At 45.2% G+C, this 22,300-nt stretch overlaps 3 protein-coding genes across 9 annotated transcripts; 1 reads left to right on the top strand and 2 right to left on the bottom strand.

Moving 5' to 3' along the window:
• Positions 1-1,817: 1,817 nt before the first annotated feature.
• bcl6b (BCL6B transcription repressor) lies at positions 1,818-5,739 on the bottom strand. Its single transcript, XM_076161627.1, has 12 exons — positions 5,605-5,739; positions 5,243-5,320; positions 4,920-5,128; positions 4,487-4,741; positions 4,250-4,384; positions 3,836-4,034; positions 3,481-3,689; positions 3,257-3,357; positions 2,985-3,125; positions 2,771-2,901; positions 2,480-2,617; positions 1,818-2,393 (listed from the first exon to the last, which is right to left on the bottom strand). Exons 3-12 carry the CDS (start codon positions 5,126-5,128, stop codon positions 2,253-2,255), a joined length of 1,659 nt encoding a protein of 552 aa, XP_076017742.1. The 5' UTR covers positions 5,243-5,320; positions 5,605-5,739; the 3' UTR covers positions 1,818-2,252.
• A 3,031-nt stretch (positions 5,740-8,770) lies between these two features.
• On the top strand, positions 8,771-14,318 carry trip6 (thyroid hormone receptor interactor 6). 7 transcript variants are annotated; one of them, XM_076161134.1, is made up of 11 exons: positions 8,771-8,859; positions 9,363-9,409; positions 11,120-11,344; positions 11,669-11,772; positions 11,867-11,980; positions 12,076-12,687; positions 12,763-12,859; positions 12,958-13,127; positions 13,323-13,501; positions 13,617-13,737; positions 13,888-14,318. In XM_076161134.1, the coding sequence occupies exons 3-11, from the start codon at positions 11,125-11,127 to the stop codon at positions 14,017-14,019; spliced, it is 1,749 nt and encodes a 582-aa protein (XP_076017249.1). In that variant the 5' UTR covers positions 8,771-8,859; positions 9,363-9,409; positions 11,120-11,124; the 3' UTR covers positions 14,020-14,318. The 7 variants fall into 7 exon arrangements, with proteins under 7 accessions (XP_076017249.1, XP_076017281.1, XP_076017241.1 ...); XM_076161166.1 differs by having other exon boundaries at positions 11,117-11,344; positions 12,766-12,859; XM_076161126.1 differs by having other exon boundaries at positions 11,117-11,344.
• A 1,670-nt stretch (positions 14,319-15,988) lies between these two features.
• Positions 15,989-16,403, bottom strand: sst5 (somatostatin 5). Its single transcript, XM_076161486.1, has 2 exons — positions 16,275-16,403; positions 15,989-16,189 (listed from the first exon to the last, which is right to left on the bottom strand). Exons 1-2 carry the CDS (start codon positions 16,401-16,403, stop codon positions 15,989-15,991), a joined length of 330 nt encoding a protein of 109 aa, XP_076017601.1.
• Positions 16,404-22,300: the final 5,897 nt, after the last annotated feature.

The raw sequence follows: 22,300 nt of genomic DNA, 5'->3' as shown, positions 1-22,300 counted from the left end.
ACAACGTAAATGAGTCTTGAAGTAGTCATTTGATAACTAATGCACTAATGTAGTTTTGAATGAACCCTGGCTCAACCTGCACCTGATTGCATACAGCATACTTCCACTTTTTGACATTTTGTGACTTTTGGTGATGATTTTTTCAATAGTTAACTGTTTTCTCTGATCAAGTGAAATGTAAGTTAAACGCTTCTTACAGGGAGGATGGTTTTGGGAAATGGGACTCTGCAACCTTGTGGAAAATGCGAAGGAAAATTTTACAGGGCTCTGGGTTGTATCTAGAGTGTAAACACACACAGTTATGTGTCAGGAACAAACATATATTGTCAAACATATAGTTGTTTCCTGGTTCGATTACGGACTCTTCCTGGGCGCCTTGGCATGCCCCAGCTATCGGTGTATGAATGGAACGCTTTGGATAAAAGCATTATATAAGTACAGTCCAAACACTAGAGGGAGACAAACATAACATCTAAAAATGTCAAATGCATGGATGAGGTATATTTTTATTTATGGCTGTAGATAAGAATTTGGATCAGTCTTACTCTTAGATTTGATAACAAATTTTTTTTGAAAGTTAAGAGTAAATTCACATCCTGATATTTGTCACAAGCAAAAGACCTTCCCTGACAATGACATGCCTCTTCTCATTATTTTTAAAAGTCTGTATTGTGGTATTACTGTCTCTTACTGACATTGTGTAATCGACCATACATTGAAGAAAGAGGCAGCAAAGACAAACCTTGTAGTACTTAGGTTTGTACATTGGAGGTTACAAGGTACATTTTTTTTCTTGTTTAAGTGGAAGGTTGGAAAGTCCCTCCAAACATCCAACATTTGTCTGCTGAACAGACAATGAGCTCTGCTAGCCAAAACTTATCAGGGAGCAGGAAGTGGGGATGACAGAGGTTGAGAGAGTTCAGCGGGGGTCTGAGGCCCCTCCATCATCCTCAGGAAGCAACAGCGAGGTGACACACATGTAGCTATGTAGTAACGTGTGCATAAAAGTGTTAGGACCCAGGCGGAAACAGGTGCCCTTGGGTTCATTGTTTCGACACCAGTGGCCATAAAAACAAAACAAAATCTGAGAAATGGCGGGACAGACCTGAGTTTATAGAAGACATGATTCAAGGGTATGAAAACCATTTTATAAGAGGAAGGAAGTCCAGGGAGGGGGGGGCTGAAGGAGGGAAGTGTGGCAGGGAGAGCCGGTCTTACACTGAAATGTATGTCAGTGCTTCAAGACTGCCAACGTAATGGCCACATTATTTCTGTTTTACAATCAGACAATGTTTTAAATGTGTCAAAAGATAAATGAGAGACCAAACAACAATATTCCAATTGATACAAAATGATTTAATTTAATTGCACAAAACCATCCTTTGTCCAGCAAATGAATACCATATTAATATTATTAATTATCCGATTACTTACAGTTGTCGTATGTAAATGTTCATGACAGAAAAACATTTCATTTATATTTCAAGACAACTACGTCCTTGCCTGCTTGGACAATGAAAAAAGATAACATTACAATCCATGCCAATCATACAAATAGATGTATACTTATCAAAAGTCTCAAAAACAACATGCAGGCCCCAGGCCTTAAGATTTTAAATACTCATTTAAAATGTACTGGAAAATCTAACTCAAATAAAGAAAACCAATCTGGTGTTTTTGCACATTAAAAACAAAACTCATCAACTCATTTAATTCACTTTCCCTCCACCTTCCTTCATAAAAACCTGCCTTATCTTTCTTTCGATCATTCTCATACCCATTTTATTCAAGAATCTCTATTGACACAACCAACTATATCTTCCTCTCTTGTCCATGTCTCATTCTCTTCTTTCTGTCTATCCACAATCCATCAAAAACACTTTCCTTATCACAATCTGCATCACAAAAAGCCACTGAAGGTTCCCAACAACCCTTCTCTGTTCACTTAAAGTCCACACTTCCTCCAACAACAGTCTTATACTTACTGGTAACTAGGCTGAAATTGTTTATTCGCGTTATAAATATATAACATATACTGTCTGTTAAATAATTTAGTGTCATTTTGACTGGTTATTAGTCCAAAATTATTACACATATCTAACAATCAGGTTTTCAAATTCAGGCAGTTCTTACAGTTTTTCGCTTCTGCTGCTACAACAAATTTGGCATCCAGATTCAAAATTTTCTAATGTCTGACCATTGCAGCTTGTGATAAATAACTTGCGGCTGAAGGAGTCAAAGATCAGACCTCTTCAGCAGGCCTGCATTATAGGCTGGTAGGGCTGAGCCAGGACCTTGTAGCGGACCTTCGTGTTGGTGACAGCGCCGTGTTTCTGACGCAGGTGAAGACGCAGCTGGCTCTTGTGGCGGAAGTGCAGGTCACACTTTTCACACTGATGAAACATGAGTCAAGAGATTAGACAACCAGGTCTAAACTGTGGTAGATACATGTGACCTGTGACCTGTGTGACTGACTCACAGTGTAAGGTTTCTCCCCGGTGTGAATGCGCAGATGGCTCTTCAGGGTCTGCAAGTGGCGGAAGCGGGTGCCACAGGTGTGGCAGGGGTAAGGCTTCTCCCCGGTATGGATCAGAACATGGGCCCTGAGGTGGGCAACCTGTAGCACCCAGATAGACCACACAGATGGGATGAGAGGTCGTGTGAAAAATCTCCAATATCAACTACAAACTCACAGACACACACACACACACACACACACACACACACACACACACACACACACACACACATACACAGAGCCGTTCTTCACCTGAACAAATCTTGCACCACAGGTGTCACAGCGGTAAGGCTTCTCGCCAGAGTGAATGCGGGAGTGAGTCTTCAGGTTGGCTGGTCGGTTGAACTGAGCGCCACACACGTTGCAGCGGTACGGCTTGTCACCTGAACAAGCAGAGGTCACCGTCAGTTATGGATTTACCATTGTAAAATTACACGGAAGAAGAACAAAGGATTTCCTGTCTCACCCGCACAGACAGTCTTGGTTCCTCCGATGTTGCCAGCATAGCAGTATGGCACATAGCAGCTCTCACGCTTGATTACATGTTGGCCGAGGCCAGTTTCTGGATCAATGGGGTTTGGTTTGGGGAAATTGGTGCCGGATGAGACTGTGTAAGCAGTCAAAATAACAGCATAACCTCACTTATTGTGCAATTCAAGGGTATATGTTTGAAAGAGAAACAATATCTCAGGTATACACTTAAGTTTTACATATTTATGAGAGTTGGCTTGTCCCTACCTGTTTCCTCCTTGTGTGTAAAGGGCACACTTTCCACAGAGGGGGGTGGCCCCAGGGGAGGGGCTCGGCCAGAACCCTCGTAGCAGGAGGCCTGCCCCTGTCTGAGGGAGAGTTTCATTCATGAGGTGTCCAGGAAACCATCCATTAAGCCAAATACCCCCACTCAACTAATTTTGTCAGTTTTCTAACATCATTATTAATTTTTCCAGCTTTTACACGCTTACCTATCAATCTGACCAGGCACTTCTCCAGGCCACGCCTCTGTTGGTGTTTTGGCTGACAGGCCCATCTTATCTGTGATGGGCAGCTGACTTTGTAGGTCCTCAGTCTGTTCTTCCTTCACTGAGGCCGCAGCAAAGAGCGGATTGAGGACAATGTATTTGTATTTTTTCCAGTTGCAGGCCTTGGGGTCTGGTGTTGACTTGGTATCACTCTGGAGAAGTAAATCAAAGAAGGTTCCTGTCATTTGTAGTCACAACCATGGTTTTAAGGCTGCTTGTGTTTAGCCACCTTCTCAGTTTTCACCATTTAAATGAACCACGTGTTCACGTTGTGTGAATGGGCTTTCCTGAGTCTCACCATAAGGTTTTTGACAAGGTTGCAGGTGTTGGATTCTGCTGGCGAGTTGGGTTGGCAGCTGGAGCGGGCGGGGCTGTCTGGAGAGGGCACCGGGGTGCCAAGAAGGGGCGATTCATGCTCTCTTTTGAGCTCCTTTGACCTGGGCTCACAAGTCGGGAAAGCCCCTGGCTCAAGTGTGGCCCGACCCTCTGCAGGGACCCTGTAGGAGAAACAAAGGAAGTGCTGTAATGAGCCAAAACTGTCAACACACAAAGGGCCACAAATCATAGTAGCGTGCACACACTCTTAGATACACACCCACACAATTTTAATAATATGTTTTACAAGTTCAGCCAAGGCAGCAGCCAAGCAAACATATGCAAAAATTAGAACCAAAAACCTTTCCAAATCTTTCATACACACCCTTTCTCTTACCTGGCTGCCCCTGCTGTTGGGACTAATGGCTGGTTCGCTGGACCAGGAATGTCCCCTCCTTTGGGGGATACTGAGGCTATAGGCATCCTGTAGACCAGCTCCAATTGAGGGCGTACTGCACTCATCTTCCCCCTACTGAAAAAAATTGTACAACCCAAGTCAGTTGCAAAATCCAGTGCATTACATTGGATGGATTTTGTTGTTCGGTCTCATAGGACAAACCCTGCAGCTCCTCACCAGTGCAGCTGCATGAAAGCCCGACATGCATCAGCCACATGATCCATCTGCAAGTAGGCTGCAACGGCTAGCACCCCAGTGACACTGCCTGGTGTCAGGGGGAGACGGGAGGTGTACATGAAGTCGAGCAGCAGGGACACACTGGAAGGGTCCAGGGTGTTGGGGAGAGAGACAGTCATGAGTTGCTCCTTGCCGCCTCCGCTGCCACACCCCTGGAGCAACATGCGACGTGAGTAGAGCGAGTAGAAGAACCCACTGAGGAGAGAGGGGGAAAGGCAGACGTATTCTAAGTTAAATCAGCAGTTCAGATGAGTAACAATCTGGATTCCATGCATGATTTTTCGGAACTGAGGCTGCAAGGGGGTCTTCTAGAGTCTTCTATGGCATCGGACTGGACTGGTATAGAGAAACCATGCCTGGCCTGTGCACCAACCTGCAGGCAATGAGCACAGCACAGTGTGCGCGGAGTTGAGCGGTGCCAACGACCAGGGTAGCATCAGTCAAGATGTTCCGGTGCCGGAGTTCATTGAGGTTCAGCAGTACATCGTTGGAGTGGCGTGTGAACTCTTTTACATATCCTTCAGCTGTATCATCCTGCCCACTGTCCACCCTGTAGGATTCCACCACCTCCATCACGCTCATCTTCATTTTCAAGAAGGAGGAGAGAGGTTTAAAGAACGCATGAATCAGCTATAACAAGTTGTAAATATAGTTCATGTTTGTAGGATCAGGGTCTGATGTACAGGATTGACTTACCTAGTGGTAACTGACAAAATAAATAGATTGAAGTGTCCCAGACACATCTGTTAGGTGAGACCAGCTCCCTACTCGTACCTGTATGAGGGGAAAATACATCCAGTTGAGCTTCAGTTACACTATAATTGGCAAAACAATGTCACAAAAACTGCATTCAGGGGAAGCAATCTTCAAAGTTTGGTCACACAAAGGAAAAAGGAAGGAAAGTAAACCGGGTTTCTTCTTTCAGAAATACAACCTTGACACCTTTGCCTGGACTTGGATTTCAATATCAGCATTAAAAATAAATCAAAAAGAAGTACAAAAACAATAAAAAAGGAAGGAAGGAAGAACTACACAGAGAAAAACATCTTTCTACTCACCCTGACCAGCAGGGACGAGGCCTGATGTGCACCGCACTGACGTCAAAGCCCTTGGCTCAGAGGTCAGCCTGTGATCTGAGATGATGAAGTAAGGACTCCACTGGCTCTGAAAGAGAGACTGCCGGCACTGCTGAAGGGAGGGAGCTCTTTATAATGTCGTGCAGGAAGCTTCTCATACAACCGTGGCTGCTCATTTCCTCTTTCCTCAACGGCCCACGCGTAGCCTGGAAGCAACGCAGGAAAAGGCCAGAGTCCAGACCCTGGGCTCTAAGTATTTTTAGTGGGCTATTAGTTTTTCTAACCCCCTTAGCTCCAAGTAAACTAACGGCAGGAAAGCATGGTGTGCTTTTGTGCTACGCTGAAAAAATATATATGAGGACCCTTGGGGAGACGAGGTACGTGCCTGGCTATCTAGAGGTAAGAACACCAGCATTCCCCCACCAACGCTTTCCTACTCTTCACCCCTCTCCAGGACACAGGAAACTGGTTGAGAGGAAGGTGGAAGATTAACTACTTTTGGAATAAACAAATTAGGCCCCAAACTTGGAAAGCTGCCACCCAACTGAGATTTTGTCTCTATGTCTTAATTTGTAGAGGTTTGATTCATATCTTGGCAGACTGTTTCCTTAGCCAAACCGCCTTGAGCATTTGATCCTTGTGAACTCATCTCATAACATCATTTAAAGGTGCAATCAGAAATTGTGGCATTGCTGACATTGTCAACATAGGTAAGTGGGGATGAATGAGCTCTCCACAATAGTATCAGGAAGCTTCTGGCTTGCTGCCGGAGAGGACAGGCAACGTATTATGGGGACAGAGAGGAAGGAAGCGAGAGTAGGGGGAAGAAAATCGATATGGGCTAGATGGGAGTCACCTTCTCTTGCTTGTGAAAAACAACCGTTACCCCTCCCTGATGGAGAGAAATGCAGTAGACAGATGTGCAGGAACTACCTACACACTCATACACACACACGCGCGCGCGCATCCTGCAAAGCTGCTCGGAGACATGGATGAAAACGCCTGCGCAGGACATCCGTCAATAATAAAGCGAGCAGCAGACAGGAGAGGAGAAGTGGGGGTTGGGGGTAATGGAGAGACGGGGGCACGAGGGCTCACAGGTCACATGTAACAAAAAAACAAGCGGAAAGTTACCTCATGCTCCAGCGCAGCCTTCGGTTCACAAAGAACGAGGCACTGGATAGTTCATTGAGGCCCTGCAAAGTGGCAACATGAATTATATTTCCTTCAGATCAAAGCGTATCACGGAAAGAGACCTTGAAGTGCAGAGGATGAAGCTGCTCTCGGAGTTTCCCCTAATATTTTGAACAAGCTATACTGGAAGATCATCATTTTATACATATTTGACCCCAAAATCAACCTGATATATTCTGCATCTTTGGGATTTCTCTTTGAGTTTAAAGCAAAGTCTCAGAGAAGTGTAACAGACTTTTTAAAAAAGTTCCCAAAAAAGATAGTAAAATATGCATTCATTTCTATATTAGATCGAAAAATATATTACATGAAAACATATAAGTTACATATGAACTAAACATTTGACAGCATGACCATGTTTGGATATAAATCCTTTGAAAATGTGAAATCGGAAGCAAAGTGTTGTCAGTGGGTGTTGAGTGCGTGTGTGTGTCCTTGTGCTTTTATTTGTTTGGATGGAGCTCGGATCAATTGTGTGCTATGTACAAAAAAAAAAGAAAAAGGAAAACAACGATTAAGAAAACAGAGAGGGAGATGGAGGTCTCGGCTACTTCCAGGCATTGTGAGAGGAACGGATGAGGGGGGCGGTTAAGGAAAAGTGAGAACATTACTAAACAGGTTTACCAATGGGCGGAAGCCATTGAGTTTATCCCGTTGGCAAGGGTGGGCAAAACTAATACTGAGTTCCTGCATCTTGCCATGTCTGTCAGTGCCCATCAGCAAAGCACCAGTGTTACTGTTCACTGGAAAGGCCCTATTGCTGTTAAACTGTACTGTTTAGGATAAAAAGCTCAGCTTAGAAACTAATTTGGATGAAATTGTTTAAGGGCAATGTCAGTTTTGTGAGAAAAAAAAGGAAAAGAATGAGGAAATTAAACTTTCAACAATGGTTGAATTGTTTTGATTGTTCCAAAAAACAGAAAAAGGGCAGGGAATCCCCTCGTTTTTTTTGTTTTCTGGTAGCTTGGATAGAATGACACACTGCTTATCAGATAGAATATGGGCTTTGACTTTGTATTCCTCTGCTAGTGAAGTGTTGATAACTGTGGCTCCTCCAACAACAACACAGATCCGCATAAATCGTCTCTTCCTGTCGCTACAGAGCGTTCTGGACATATAAGGGCAAGTGGTGAGGGCTTGTGGAAGGAGGTGCAGGAGGAGGAAGCGGGGATATCCCAGGGAGAAGCTTCAGTTGTTTGTCTCCTTTTTGGCAGGGATGGACTGTGAATTACAAAACAAATAATGAAGTTATGGAACTCTTTGTTTGAGGACGTGCTTTGGGGTAGTGAGTAGGCCTCCAACATGGTTTTGGGTGCGGTGAGAGAAAGCAGAAGAAAGGGGGTGGGTGGGTGCAGGGGAGACGGACAGTTGACCCAAATCTCCACAAGCCCCAAAAAAGAAAGGAACTGCTTGAACTCAATATTCAATCCTGCTTGCATTCATTTAGGAGTTCCCTTAATTCTCTGAATGTCTTCTGTTAATTGTCAAGCTTTACTAGACGGAAATGTTCCTTTTTATTGTAAATTGTGTAGTTATTTTTTACTCTTGGCTAGTATATTTTTGAAAAGAACTACACTGTCCTTGCCTGCTTCTCATTCAACATGTGAGTACTTTCATGTACAAATACAAAATAGCAACATGTTAATACTCTTTTGATATAAGACCACATGAATAGATTTTCTGATTTATTCCTTTTTTTAAGGAAAGGAATATCCAAACTGTTTGAAATATGAAGTATAGTAATATGGGAGTTCACAAGATTCAAAGTAAAAACCTTGTAAATTGGGTTTAGCTTTCAGAAATTGAAATTTATGGATATGGGGGTTTACTTATCAATAATACAAGTTTACCAGTACAAATACCAAGGAGTATTACTATAGTGTAGCCTGTGTGTGTGTGTGTGCATATGTGTATACTTTGATGGTACAGACGTACACAGAGTTCATGAACAGAGAGACAGCGGCTACGTCACACACTGGGAATGCAAAGAGGAGGACGCTGCTGGCTGCGGCTGCTGCTGAAGGCCTCACGATCCATGACAAAGTAGGTTAACCTGCGAAAACTGAAGGAAGTTATTCTGGTATAACGTTCACTGAGGTGTGTTCGAGTGCAGGGCGGTGCATTTCGACTTAGTGCGGCTCGTTTCTGGCGAATAGATTTGTGTTAGTCGATTGTTTGGATTTTTGGGTGGACGCTTGTGTAGAAGTTAGCCTGCAGGCAAAGCACGAGTTTACTCGAGCTGCACTCCCGAGATAAACAAGTAAGCACGGCTAGCATTCAAGTTACGAAAAATTAGACTCCGTTGTATTATTTAAACGGAGTATGCGGCATTCTTTACATGCCTGTGACGCAGAAAAGACGACATTAATACATCAAACCAGGCTCGAAAACAGTTGAGCAGTTACTGTCCATTCTTCTGTTGTGCTGGTGACATTACGTTTGTAAAGGTTGCTGTGCGAAATCGCACCCATAAATCGATAAAGTCACAGTTAATGTATCATTGACTTGCTCTGTTTTCGTTTCACCATTTTGTTGTTTGTTTGTAGATGAGACCGAGGGTAAGAAGAGCGTCGCTGTAAAGCAACTGTGAAAGGTAGGAAGTGCTACTATTGCACAGCGCTACTGTCTCTGCATAAAGCTTTATTACATTTGATATCAGAGACATTGCATGATGTAAGCTATAACGTTTTATGTTATTTATGTACAATAAAACAGCGACATATTGTTAACGCGTTAAGTTAGCCAGAAACACTCAGTTGGACCACTTCTACTTCAAAATAAAAGCCTAACATGGTTCGAGAATCGACACATCTGTCGGTTTGACACTGTATTGTTATTGGCGTTTTGATATCGTGGCATTCTTGCGAAACGTTTCTCTATTGAAATATTACTTAGAATATCTATCTCATGATGTCTACATCACTGTGGCTGTTTCATTCTGAAGGAAATCTTACCGGATGTGGTATGTGTTTATCCTCTCTCACACCACTTGCTTCCAAAAATCAACTTTGGCATTTTACGAGTAGTTTCGCCTCGTCTGCCACCAGCAAAAGCGAAGAAATGGACGAATGGACTAGGCTCATGTTACAATTCGGATAAAAACTCATTAGGTGGCTTTAAATCACAGCTGAGATTTATGTCGTGGCCCAGTCATCCTCGGATTTGAGTTTGTGCTCATCCGGATGCAGACAGGGGCTTAAACAGGTCGATACGTTTGGTTGTCACTGCGTTTTATCACGTAGTCACTGAATAAATCAATATGTGTGTTTACACTGCTTGGGTCTAATAGTAATGACATTCTGAACACATCCTCTGGAGTATATCCATAGTGTATATAAGATACAGACAAACCAAGTCATAAAATCAGCTTTGAAGCATTGTAATACTGCAGGCTGCATGTCCTCTCCCCAAAGATTATAATCCTCTTACTATCAGCAAGGTTTTATTACAGCCACATAACCTACATACAATCAGTCTGAGCGGGTTATTAATTTCTCTACTGAGACAATGCTGATTTAAGGTTGCTTGTCCCTACAGCTCGGTCACATATTTGATTTCCATTAAGATTAAGGCATTGTATGCATATGCTCACTTCATTTACGCATCAAAGTATTGAAGAGTTTAGTATCTTGAAGCCCCTTGTATGCCAGTCGGCATGGTTTCAGCTCAGCTGTGTTCCCTAGTGTTGTTATTTATCCCTGGGATATCATATTGTTATGAGCCAGGTGCTGGTGTATATACATAAACATATCATTGCACAACATTTCCTCTTTGTTTTTCATTTGGAAATCAATGATACTAGTGTGTAAACAGTCAAAGACAATAACCATTGTGATAGATAAAGGCAAGGGTCAACCACAGATTTGCACCTGCGAGAGTGTGCTGGAGTTTTGCTGAGTTTTAGTGCACGCACACACACACGCGCACACACATTTTGAGGCAGTGTGCGAGACTGCTGGAAATCCCCGTCGCCTTTCATAATGGCTTCATGGCTTCACTCTTCCTGCTCTGCGACCAGAAGCCTATTGTTAAATCCGTGTATCCTCGTTGCCATAGGAAACTTAAAGTGAAGCATCCCTCAGTTTCCATTGGTAACCTAATACTTAAATACAGCAGCTGCAGCTGTGCTCATGCAAATCTGGACAAAAAGCTATGACATAATCCTGTAGATTGACTGAACACTCCATCAGGCAAAGTCAATAATGCATGACGGTGGTCTACATTCAGGATGCCATTGCACTTCAGAGAATGTCTGATTCATCTTATGTGATTATTTTCACTTGTGTCACTTTGTCCTAAGAAGCTGCCATGTCCGGTCCCACCTGGCTGCCACCGAGGACTCTGGATAGCCCAGAGCGAGCCGCCCCCCAGATGGCCCACTCTACAGGGTCAGCAATCTACCGAGCCCCCAACAAGAAGGGCACGTCTGACTTCCGACCGAAATATGGACATTACGATCAGAACGGAAGAGGAGGAGGAGGAGGAGGAGGAGGGATGGCCAACAGATACATGGCTACTGGACCTACAAGTAAGACCACACATTCATCTCATAGGAATTGAGGATTTCAGTGATAGATATGAAACCAAATGTGCCTGTAACCACAGTTTTGTGTTGAAATGTGTCTTCATGGTTACACAAAACCTCAATTGTCTCACTTGAGTTCCAGTCAGGAATTTCCCCTATGTTTCCCCAGAATGACTTTGCAAAATTCCTAGAGAATTCACACTGTTTGCTTTCATTCAGCTTGTGTAAGATTGTTATGTGATTTTTATACATCTACTCTTGCTTCTACACGTTTGTATCTATAAGATCATTTTTAAGGGGATAATTTATAACGTTTTATATCAAAAGGTGGGCCCATTCATCATCCATCAAGCGATCACTATTACTCTCCTCCCCATGGTCTCAAAGAAGACCGTACCTGGAGCCCTCACATGGACAGTTATGAGCTGATGGTAGGCATTTGTACACATTTTAATTATTTTATGCTGACTGAGACCCCAGTCAGCATAAAACGTGTTTCTAATTTTTGGTTGTGTTTTTCTTAAGCATCGTGGCCCTGAAAAGTCAGCAGGTCATCACTCCAAAATCGACGCTGAAATTGACTCACTCACCAGTATGTTGGCTGACCTGGACAGCCACACACAAGACTCCAGTGCTCAGGTCTGACTCTGTGTATTAGTACATGGGAATCTGAATCCATATTGTTGATCAGAATGATGTTTTTCTTAATTTTTCTCGTTTCTGACTCCCCACAGCTTTATGACAATGTGCCTTACAGCAGATTCCTCCCAGGGGAGCGATACCAGTCTGCACCCCAGAGTGTAGCCCCTCCTCAGGGTCGGCCCTCCATGGGCTACCCCCCTCATCCTCAGAGTCAGTACCATCCGGTGCCTCCCTACCCCAGCGAGCACCAGTCCCCTCAGTACCCCACCTCCCACCAGCAGGACTACTACTCCTCCTCCTCCTCCTCCTCCTCTTCCTCAGCTCCTAAGCCCTACCCTCAACCCATCCCAGCCTCTTACACCACAGCCTCGACTCCAACTGGACCCAGGTTCAGCGTGCAGGTCAAGACGGCGCAGCCTGTGACTTACTCTCAGACCGGGCGGCAGGCCGAGCAAGCCTACACTCCGCCCCCGCCACGCCAGCACACGTCACGCCCGCCGCCCCAGACTCAGACGGCCCCCCACGGCTGGTACCCTCCGCATCCCAACTCTCAAGTCCAGGAGATGCACTCTGAGCCTGTGTACAAGGGGGGCAGCGCCGGGTCTGGAGGGAGAGCCAGTCACGGTCCTCTGTCCAAGAGAGGGATGGAAATTAATCAACCGGGGTCGGTGGCAACGCAGAGCTCTGCCTATCAGCCCAGCAAGGTACCAGTCTGCATCTGCATGTATATAAGATGACACAGGAGACATCTTGGAAGTCACATGTCATTATTTCCTCAGCAGGTAGTATCAGCACCTCGACCTGAAGACGAGCTGGAGCGGCTCACCAAGAAGTTGGTGTACGACATGAACCATCCGCCCGCAGAGGACTACTTTGGTACGTCTTCTGGTTGTGCCGCAAAATCAGTAACAAGTACTATAACGTTGTGATATTCTCCTGCTAGATATTTCAATACTGTCTCCAACGTCTCTCAGGTCGCTGCGCCCGGTGCGGTGACAATGTGGTCGGCGATGGGAGCGGCTGCATCGCCATGGAGCAGGTGTTCCACGTGGAGTGTTTCACGTGCATCACCTGCCACGCGCGACTCAGGGGTCAGCCCTTCTACGCCCTGGAAAAGAAGAGTTACTGCGAGAGCTGTTACATTGTACGTAAAGACATTTGTGTACATTTCCTGTGGTTAAGTGTAGCCAGGCAGGGTGTGTTCATGTGTTCATCCCACAGTCTTGTAGTGTGACTCGGATCTGTTTTGAGTTGTTAAATATCCAAAAGGTGCTTGGGGTTAAACGTTTCAATATTTGTTGGTATACTCTGACTCATTCTGCTGTTCTGTCTCTGGCAGAGTACCTTAGAGCGCTGTTCCAAATGTTCCAAACCCATCCTGGACCGTATCCTGCGTGCCATGGGGAAGGCCTACCACCCGCGCTGTTTCAACTGCGTGGTGTGTAACTGCTGCTTGGATGGGGTTCCCTTCACCGTGGACGCCACCTCTCAGATACACTGCATAGACGACTTTCATAGGTGCGCCCACACTCGATTACGCTGCGATGGGGGGCTTGTAACGTTGCGACCAGCTTTTTTTTTTTCTTCTTTTTACCCTACTAACCCAAGTTCTTATGTTTGTCGCCCCTGGCAGGAAGTACGCTCCTCGTTGCTCCGTGTGTGGCGAGCCCATCATGCCCGAACCAGGCCAGGAGGAGACTGTCAGGATAGTGGCGCTGGACCGCAGCTTCCATGTCAACTGCTACGTCTGCGAGGTGAGACAATCAGGCCACGGCAGAATCATCCAGACATTCAAAATTACGTGACAATGTTGCTGTTAAGATTTGCCAAAATAAGCACAAATCTTGAAGCAGAGCCTTTGAGTCCATATGAGCTGGTTAACCGGGACTGTGTGTGCTTGTCAGGAATGCGGCCTCCTGCTGTCCTCGGAGGGGGAGGGTCGCGGCTGTTACCCACTGGACGGCCACATCTTGTGTAAGGGCTGCAGCGCTCGCCGCATCCAGGACCTCTCGGCCAAAATCTCCACCGACTGCTAACGCGCCACTCCGCGGCCCTCTGGTGGGCACACGAGCGAACTCTGAACGTAAACTCCCACACACAGTCTCTACCATCTATACCCCCAGACAGGGACGACACTGTGAACTACTTTAGCTTCTTTTTTTCCTCCCCCTAAAACAAACAGCTATGGCTCTCTCTGGTGGTGTGCGAGTGCAATTGCAGTATGCAGCTCCATGCACCCTGTGTTTTTAGTCACACAGTTTCCTTGCATTCAGAAGTGCTACTACTGGTACATTTTCATTTGGTACACACGCCTGTTCTGTTAGTATTAGTGCGACGGTGGCTCTGACCTGCAGGCAGCTTGGGCCTCACCTACTGTTATTTTCCCCCCTACAATGGCACGGCTTAACTTAACGGCAGTAAACATCAGAGCAGATGAAAGCATTGAAGAATAATGTGAAAAAGCATGAGGATGTTTTGCAGTGAACAGGTGCAGGGGGGGGGCGGCGGCACATAAGGGTTAGTATGTAGTGATCTACCTATAAACGCACACAATCAAAGCACACACAATAATGAGGCGACAACTGTGACTAGATGACGGCGGTGATGAACTTTTTGGAAGGCGCGTAGCTTTTGCGCAGTGGATTTTGCAGTGAAGTAGCTTCGTAGAACAAGAAATGTAGACGGAAGGAATGTGTAGTGAAAACCCCGGAGTGTTTTGGTCTGTTTGCTCTTCTTGAATGTGAGTCAAATGTTTTGTAGTACAATGCGACGGCACACGCGGTCGTTACGCCCGTACGGCTTCACGGCTCGAACATTCAAATATGGCGCCGGATGGTGTTTTGTTTTGTTTATTGCTATTTTGAATCGGCTTAATCGACACATGGCGGTCAGTGTTTGTCTCCGGTGTGTGTTTTGGTTTATACTTGACTGTTACATTGAAGACGACGGTGCAATGAAGTCAAATTGCTTTTTTCTGCTTTATAGGAAAACAGGGTGTCGGTCATTGGAGGGGGGTTCATGAACGCATCCTGTTGTGTAAAATTGTGCTCAAGCTTCATGAGGGAAGTTTGTTGAGAAATTATACTTAGTCTTATGAAATCTAAACTCGAACTGGGTTAAGTTTAATCCCAGGGATGGATGGTGAATGTTACATTGATTTGTTTTCCTCCCCAAAATGCACAGCGTTTGTTTATGTAATTCAACCCTTCATTTGTAGACTTTTGCGTTCGTCCTTGCACTCAACGTGGGCCAAGCTGTTACAGTATTTATGTGAAGCCTCGACTCTTAACCTCTCGTGTCTCCGTCCGGAATTTGTACACGTAACCTTAAAGGGCTCAACATTTCTAAAGCCTTACCTCAAAAATGTCATTAATTTTGATAACGCTTCTTCGACGCCGCGTCCGCCTGTGAACTCACCGGCTTCCTCCCCTCTGTTAATTTATTTCATTTTACCATGTTTGTATATTAGTGTGATTGTCTTTTTTTGTAAAAGGATTTCTTTCATGCTCAGACATGTCACTTTGTAATCATTGCCCACGCCAAATCAACTACTCAGCCTCCCGTTTGCTAACAAGTTGCTGTCTGTTCAGTTGGAAAATGCTGTGAATGAGCATTAAGGTACTGCAGCAGACCTGAGGAAGTCACACAGAGAGGAAGGCTCAATAAACAAGGAGCCCAAGGAGAAACGGCAGCGTGATTAAATGAATGGGAGTGCATGTGTGAACCCATGGGTGGATTTTCCCCTAATACAGGTTGTAGTATCATATTTAATTATTAAAAACATCAGCAAGTACAAGAGTGTTGCTCACTTATTTAAGACACACTAGAAGGTAAACAACGTTCTAGTCAGTGCTCTTTCCTTTTGACACTGATCATCTGCATAACAGCCTCAGAAATGGTTAGTGCATTCTATTTGGCATGCATGTAGTTGTTAAGCCAAAGTAAAGAAGTACTTGGTTCAATGTTTAAAGCAATGGGAAATATTCTAGCTCAAAGCCTCTTGTGTCAGCATGAGGTGAAGGTCTTCCAGAAGAAGTTGCGGCAGCCGGCCTTGCGTTCTCTTTGGGAGAGGGGAAGATGTCGCCGCATCACCTCCTCCCTGATGCCCAGCTCCTCCTCGTCATCATCCAGCGCGGGGAGCACCTCGCCTCCCCTGGACGGCATCAGTTCTGACGCATACTTCAGCAGGAGCAAGCGAGTGAGATCCTGCAAAAGGCGTATTTCACTTTCCTTATCTTAGGTCATCACGCCAGACTCGCCTGGTTGAAATGTGTGTAAAAGTAGAACTCACCTTGTCTCTTGCGAGGTCTGTTCTGAGTATATCTGTCAGCACGTCCCTGCGAGGAGCACAGCTGACCTGCACCAGGAGCTCATACGAAACCAAAGTGAGCAGAAGTGCCTGCACCTGTGAGCGAAGCATATTGTCTGATGAAGGCTCCGAGTCCCAATGGGAGAGTGGGTGGAAGGGCTGATTGTTTTCACTGTTTGGTCAGAACACATTGAGCTGATAAATAGCCTTCTTCGTCCTCAAATCTTCCTCATCATCAAGCTGACCAAAGAATGTGATTGGCTGAGGAGACTGGCTGTGATGGAAGGAGGAGGTGAGAGGTGTGGGTGTGTGGAGGAGGTTTGCTGCGAAGGAAGTGTCATCGGAGAGGATAAGGTCATCATTAGCCACAACATCACGATTAAAACACCACCAGCACCCAGATCCATTACATTGCCCCAAGAATGGCAATAATTAGTGCTCAAAAACATGAATGTAGCTTTAGATTTGGTGCAAAAACAGCCAAAAAACTGTTACTAAGGTGACGTATGACTTCATTTTGTCCCGCAGTGTGCCAGTCAGCATTAGACATATCAGCTTTGTAGGTGTCCTGGGCACGACATGAGGCCTGCATGCTGTGCAGTGTTGTTAATGACACAAAGTGACTCAAATGTTAATTAGGTTTTCTGGGAAACCAGTTTTAGAAAACAATAAATTAGCGACTAAATGTTAATAAAGTTGTTTGTTGCCAATCTCATGAAGCCAGTACAACTACACAGAGAGGAAAACTTGGCAATAATATCATTTTTAGCCGACATGAAAGGAATATGAAGATGACAAACATCACTAAATTCATATATAGCCAGGAATGATACTGAAGTTGATTCAAATGATTTAGTAGTTTCTTACCCTGAGGCTTTTGTGTGAATATGAGAATAACAATACCGGATGATTCATAAAGGATCATTTTCACATCTCATTGTGTAAATGGATAGTGACCTTTACTGCAGATGCATCTTCCCCCAGCATGGAGTCCTCACTGATGGCTCTGATTACTCACACCGTAATCACGCCACCTCTGAAAGGAGTGGACAATATCATGACTGCAGGCATCCAACTGTGCTGTGTGGAGGGTCCCTCACTCACAATGTAGACCAGTGCCTCCCTAACTGCTGCCACGCAATATACCAACACACAATAAATGCCATGACCTCTCTAGTATCTGTTTGGGAGCCAGGACCCCTGATGTATCAACTCTTTATGTATGATATGAGACAGCATAATATAAGACTGAGTTCCTAGTGAAGTTGGGTGAATGACAAGGTGACATAATCCCCTGAGGACTCACTGGATTACTAATAATAGTAAGGCACTTTACCACAACAAGGTCAAAAGCTGTGCACATTGACACGCGTAGGGGATACATTGTTGTAGAATGTAAAAAAAGAAAATCAATTAATACAGAATAATGTGAAACTCCTGGAATCCACCCGTCAGACAACTAGCTGTTACAAATGTGACCACTAGGTGTCTCCCAAAGACCGCAAATCATTTGCCACTTTGATTCATTACGTTTATCTCAAGCGACATCATCTTTAGGTTTTATAACACTCTTTCACATTACAGCATTAATATACTTTCGGGTTTTCCTAGTATGGTTGCGGGTTAAACGCAAGCTGTGGTTTATCCTTATTAACTTGCTAATTAAGATGGTGGGTCTTGCCGATGATTCCGGAAGTAAACGGAAGTGGATAGTTTGTTTGCCAAGCGTAAAAGCCGGGAAGTACAATGAAAATAATGTTTTCTAAAGTAACGTTCGCGTGAGCTTCAGATGGAATAGTAAAGTCACTAATTCCCGAGTGGCAAATAACTTTCAAATATGTATTTTTATTTTTGTGTGGTGTTTCTGCTGGCTGTACCTGTCTGTGTTACCAGTCCAGTGCCAGCAGGTAAGTCAGGACCATCCCTAATGACATCACACCAGTATTCTGATATAACATTCAACACAATTAGATCAAGGCCAAAGATTTCTCAATACCTCCTGTATACCTTCAGTGCATTTAGGAAGGCCCAGCTTTAAACATATGCATTTTGGGGAATTGATGCAATCCTTATTATCATCAGGAACATTTCAGAGCAGGTGCCATCAACGTCACTTCTGGCTATTGGTCAAGTCGAGCTCCCTTGGTTCGAGGATCCGTTTTGATTTTGAAGGTACGCAAGCTGCAAGTTGTTGGTATATTTACTTGTTTATGACCTCTCCCTGAGCCACGTGACCTTTTATTGATTGGTGTTGGCAGACCAGTATGGATTCCACCTCCTGTCTGAGCAGGAGGCAACGCTCTGTGGCTACACCGTGCTCATCAATGATGTTGGAGACATGACATTCCGTGCCTCCTTCCTGGCTTGCCACGTCCGCAGCCAGGTAGATTTGGCTCAAAATTGATCTGGCAGAATTACTTTGTGTATTGAACATCCATCGAAAAACTGGTCCCTTCATCTGAAACTTTCTGTTTTCCTGGTTTTGTCTCCTGCAGAGAGACACAGACTACTACCTACATCTTCGGGTTGTTAACAGCCAGCCAGACGGGACAGAGGCAGTTTACCCCTTTCAGCTCCATTGCTCCCTCCTGTGGCCATGGGGCTCCAGAGAGATCATGTGTGAGGAAAATTACATGGATGTAAGTAAGATGTGTCATTAGATCATCCAGTTTAACTGCTGTGTTGTAGTAGATTCAAGTGGGTAAATGTGTGTCAAACCAAGTGTAATATCTCCTCAGGTGTCCATCCAGCAACCTGTCCAGAGGGCTGATGTGGCACAGCTAGCAGTGATGATCCATAGAGCTGGTCAGCTACCAGAGGAGACCGGACCTTTGTCCCAGGCTGAGGCTGCTGCTGTGGGCTACCACATCTCAGCCCGGGGTGCTCGCCTCACTCTCCGATCCAGCTATTCCTCCCCTCTCTCATACTATGTCAAGGTACTAAAATCCAGATACAGAATGTTAAAACCGCCTCAGGGACTTTGTTAGCGCAGCTTCTATTATTTTGGACAATAAGTGTATATTTTGTTGATGTCTTTTTGTTTGTCTCAGGAAAACCGGCTGGATTTTGAGGTTGTCAATGCCACCATCCTGTACCGACTGCAGGGCAAGATGTGGGCTGTTGATGCCACCATTGCCTGCACTCTAAGTAATATCATTTTAATCTCACAGTATTGTGTCTCTGCAGTGTAGTACACCAAATCCAGCGATATAATTAGTTTTCCATCTCTTCTATGTCTCTTTTTGCTTGCCCCAGATGAGGCTACATCAGATGGGTCTGACCTGCTGTGGTCCGTCCCTCGCATCCCCTCTCCTCTAGTCCGCGGCCGCTTCACAGACGGCGGAGTGAGTATTGGAGTGAATGGCCAAGCTCTGAGTGTGGCCGACATGAAACAGAGGGGATATGGGATCCGCCTGCAGGAGGGGTGTGTGGATGTCAGGATTCCTATCGGAGCCCTGGGTGGACACATCAAGGTATGCAAATGAGAAGCATTGCTACAGTGCTTGACCGTAGAACTGCAAGATAACATTTCCAATTAAAAGTGACCTCTGTTTTTCTTCCAGAGTGGTGTGTGGAAGGGTCAGTACAGCCAGTCCATGTCAGTGGATCTGTTCTTCATGTATCAGTGGGAGGACGAACTTTGGCCTATCACACAGCATCGCTCGTTCAGGCTCCTTAAGACTCCCCTCATTCCTCAGACTCCAGTCTTTGCCAACAGTGTGGATTTCACAGTTTATTTATTTAGACATATTGCATTAAGTTGAGTTGAATTAATCATTATACAGATTTATCAAGTCTGCTTCAAGTATTGCTCTCTCTCTTGCTTCTCAGACACAGTTGCATCCGAAGGAGTTTTTTCATTCACCTTAGGCGTCTTTGCGTCCGATGTTTCCCTCCAGAAGGTGTCTGTCGAAGGTGGTGGTCACCCTCTGATGTGGAAAAGCAGCCAACCAATTGAGAGTGACGCAGACCCCAGTGTGTCCAGGCTCTCGCACCCCAACGGGAGCCACACCTACTGGCTCCATTTCCCCTTTTCACACTCTAAAATAATCCCAGAGGTGAGGAGAGGAGAGGAGAGGCTGGCTGATGCTGAACAGTTTAAGTGAAAAATGTCCAACACAAATGTCTGTCTCATCCCAGTATATAGGTGGCGGCTATTGGAGTTACAGCCTCTCTCTCACCTTTACTCTTACCATCTCGCCACATGAAGAGGTCTTTTACCACCAAGCCATCATCGAGAGCATCGTTCAAGAGCGGAAAGGCGAGCGATTGATTCACTTTCTGATCAATTCAGATGAGTACAGATCAGTTCAGACAAATAAACAAATTTCTCATCAAAACCTAGATGTGCCCACGCTGGAGGGGAAGTGCATGGAGAGTGGCCTGCTGGTGATCCTGCACTATGGCTCCGAGGAGGATCTACAGTGGGAGCTCTTCCTCAGCGCTCACAGGCTGGACTGGGAGCTGGCGGAGATGGGGGGCTTCAGGCTTGAGGCTGAGGAGGAGTATTTCAGTGTGGAGATCCCCCTCTACAGCCCCGGAATGACTTATGAGGTCACACAGATCAATCACTCATCCTGATGTCCATTTTGTCCATTTGAATGAATCTAAGCCATGGATTTTCCCACCTAGGAGTTGACGTTGCAGGGTCTTGTCGCCCGGGTGGAGGTGTCTGTGGTGGACGTGGCAACTCTGAAATTGCAGGATAGCCTGGTCCATAAATGCACCTTTCCTACTGGTGAACTACTAGGTATTAAAACGAAAAGTATTCTACCACCGAAGTTCACTTTGACTCATCAATTCAGTGGATCTCTGCACCTTTTGACAGCGTGCTTGCCAGAAGGGAGGATGGTGGCTGTAATTGACACGAGCCACACCATTCCACCCGCCCAGCCAAACCGCACCACCCTGCTGGATCCCAGCTGCGTTCCCATGGAGACGGACAGTGCCAGAGCCTTGTTCACGTTCAGCCTGGACTCCTGCGGCACGACTGTAACCGTGAGGAACTGTTATCTTTGTGACCTTTGAAATCAGAGTTGCAAACGTGAAGCGGTTTCATTCTAAATGTGTTTCTGTAGGTGGATGGAGATTTCCTGGTTTATGAAAACCAGGTGAGTTACCTACGAGACCTGCTGCCTGTGGGCGATCCGCTCATACACAGAGATTCCCCTTACAGGTGAGAATCTGTTTGACCTCAACGTGTCTTCAGACCGGATGAATAAGTGCTGAAGTGTTTGCTTGTCTTAGGCTGACCCTCCAATGTCGCTTCCCAATGAGTTATAGTGGATCTTTGCCTGTCCATCGCCCCCGGACCACAACTCTGGATCTCTCACCACAAACACAGGTCTGTGTGTGATTGCAACATACCTGCACTACTGTAATACTATTCAACTCAAGACTCTAAACTTTTGTATAATTTTCCAACCCCATCCAGGCCAGACAACTTGAAGGGCTGCATCATGGACCTCAAAATCAGCTACGAGACTGAATATACTTGTTTACCTTTGTGTATTTGTCATTTGTGTTTATTCTGACAATGTATTAAAAATTAAACGAAGAAGAATGGGTCTTTTAAGAGAAGGTGGCATGGAATAAATGAGCACTCAATACATACAATAGGGGAAGAAGTACATAACAAAGAACAACATACAGGGTACATAAGGATTACAAAGGGGCAGGGGGGCACAGGAAGGAAGGATTTCCTGTGGCGTAGTACGCAGCAGTACACCTGGGTTAGTTTAACTGCCCAAGATATAATACGCCAATATTAACACTAAACACTAACAAGCATCCATGAGATTACAAGGATGCATTAATTGGCTGCAGCTGGTTGATTGCCAATGAGCCACACCTGTGCTAGTGATGACAAGCTACTACCTGACAGCTTCTCCAATTGGTCAGTGTGAAATCAGGCCTTTAAGAGCTGGTGCAGGTGTTCCATCGCCTTCTGCTTTGTGGTTCACTGTTTGGTTGTGTTGCTCTGCAAGTGTAATTTGCTAACAGTCAAG

The sequence above is a fragment of the Genypterus blacodes genome, unplaced genomic scaffold, assembly GCF_046128005.1.
Source record: "Genypterus blacodes isolate CSIRO-AG114 ecotype Tasmania unplaced genomic scaffold, CSIRO-AGI_Gbla_v1 ptg000011l_1, whole genome shotgun sequence".
NCBI classification, from domain to species: Eukaryota; Metazoa; Chordata; class Actinopteri; order Ophidiiformes; family Ophidiidae; genus Genypterus; species Genypterus blacodes.
The sequence above is the reverse complement of the archived record's forward strand: the minus strand, read 5'-3'. Positions and strand labels throughout refer to the sequence as shown.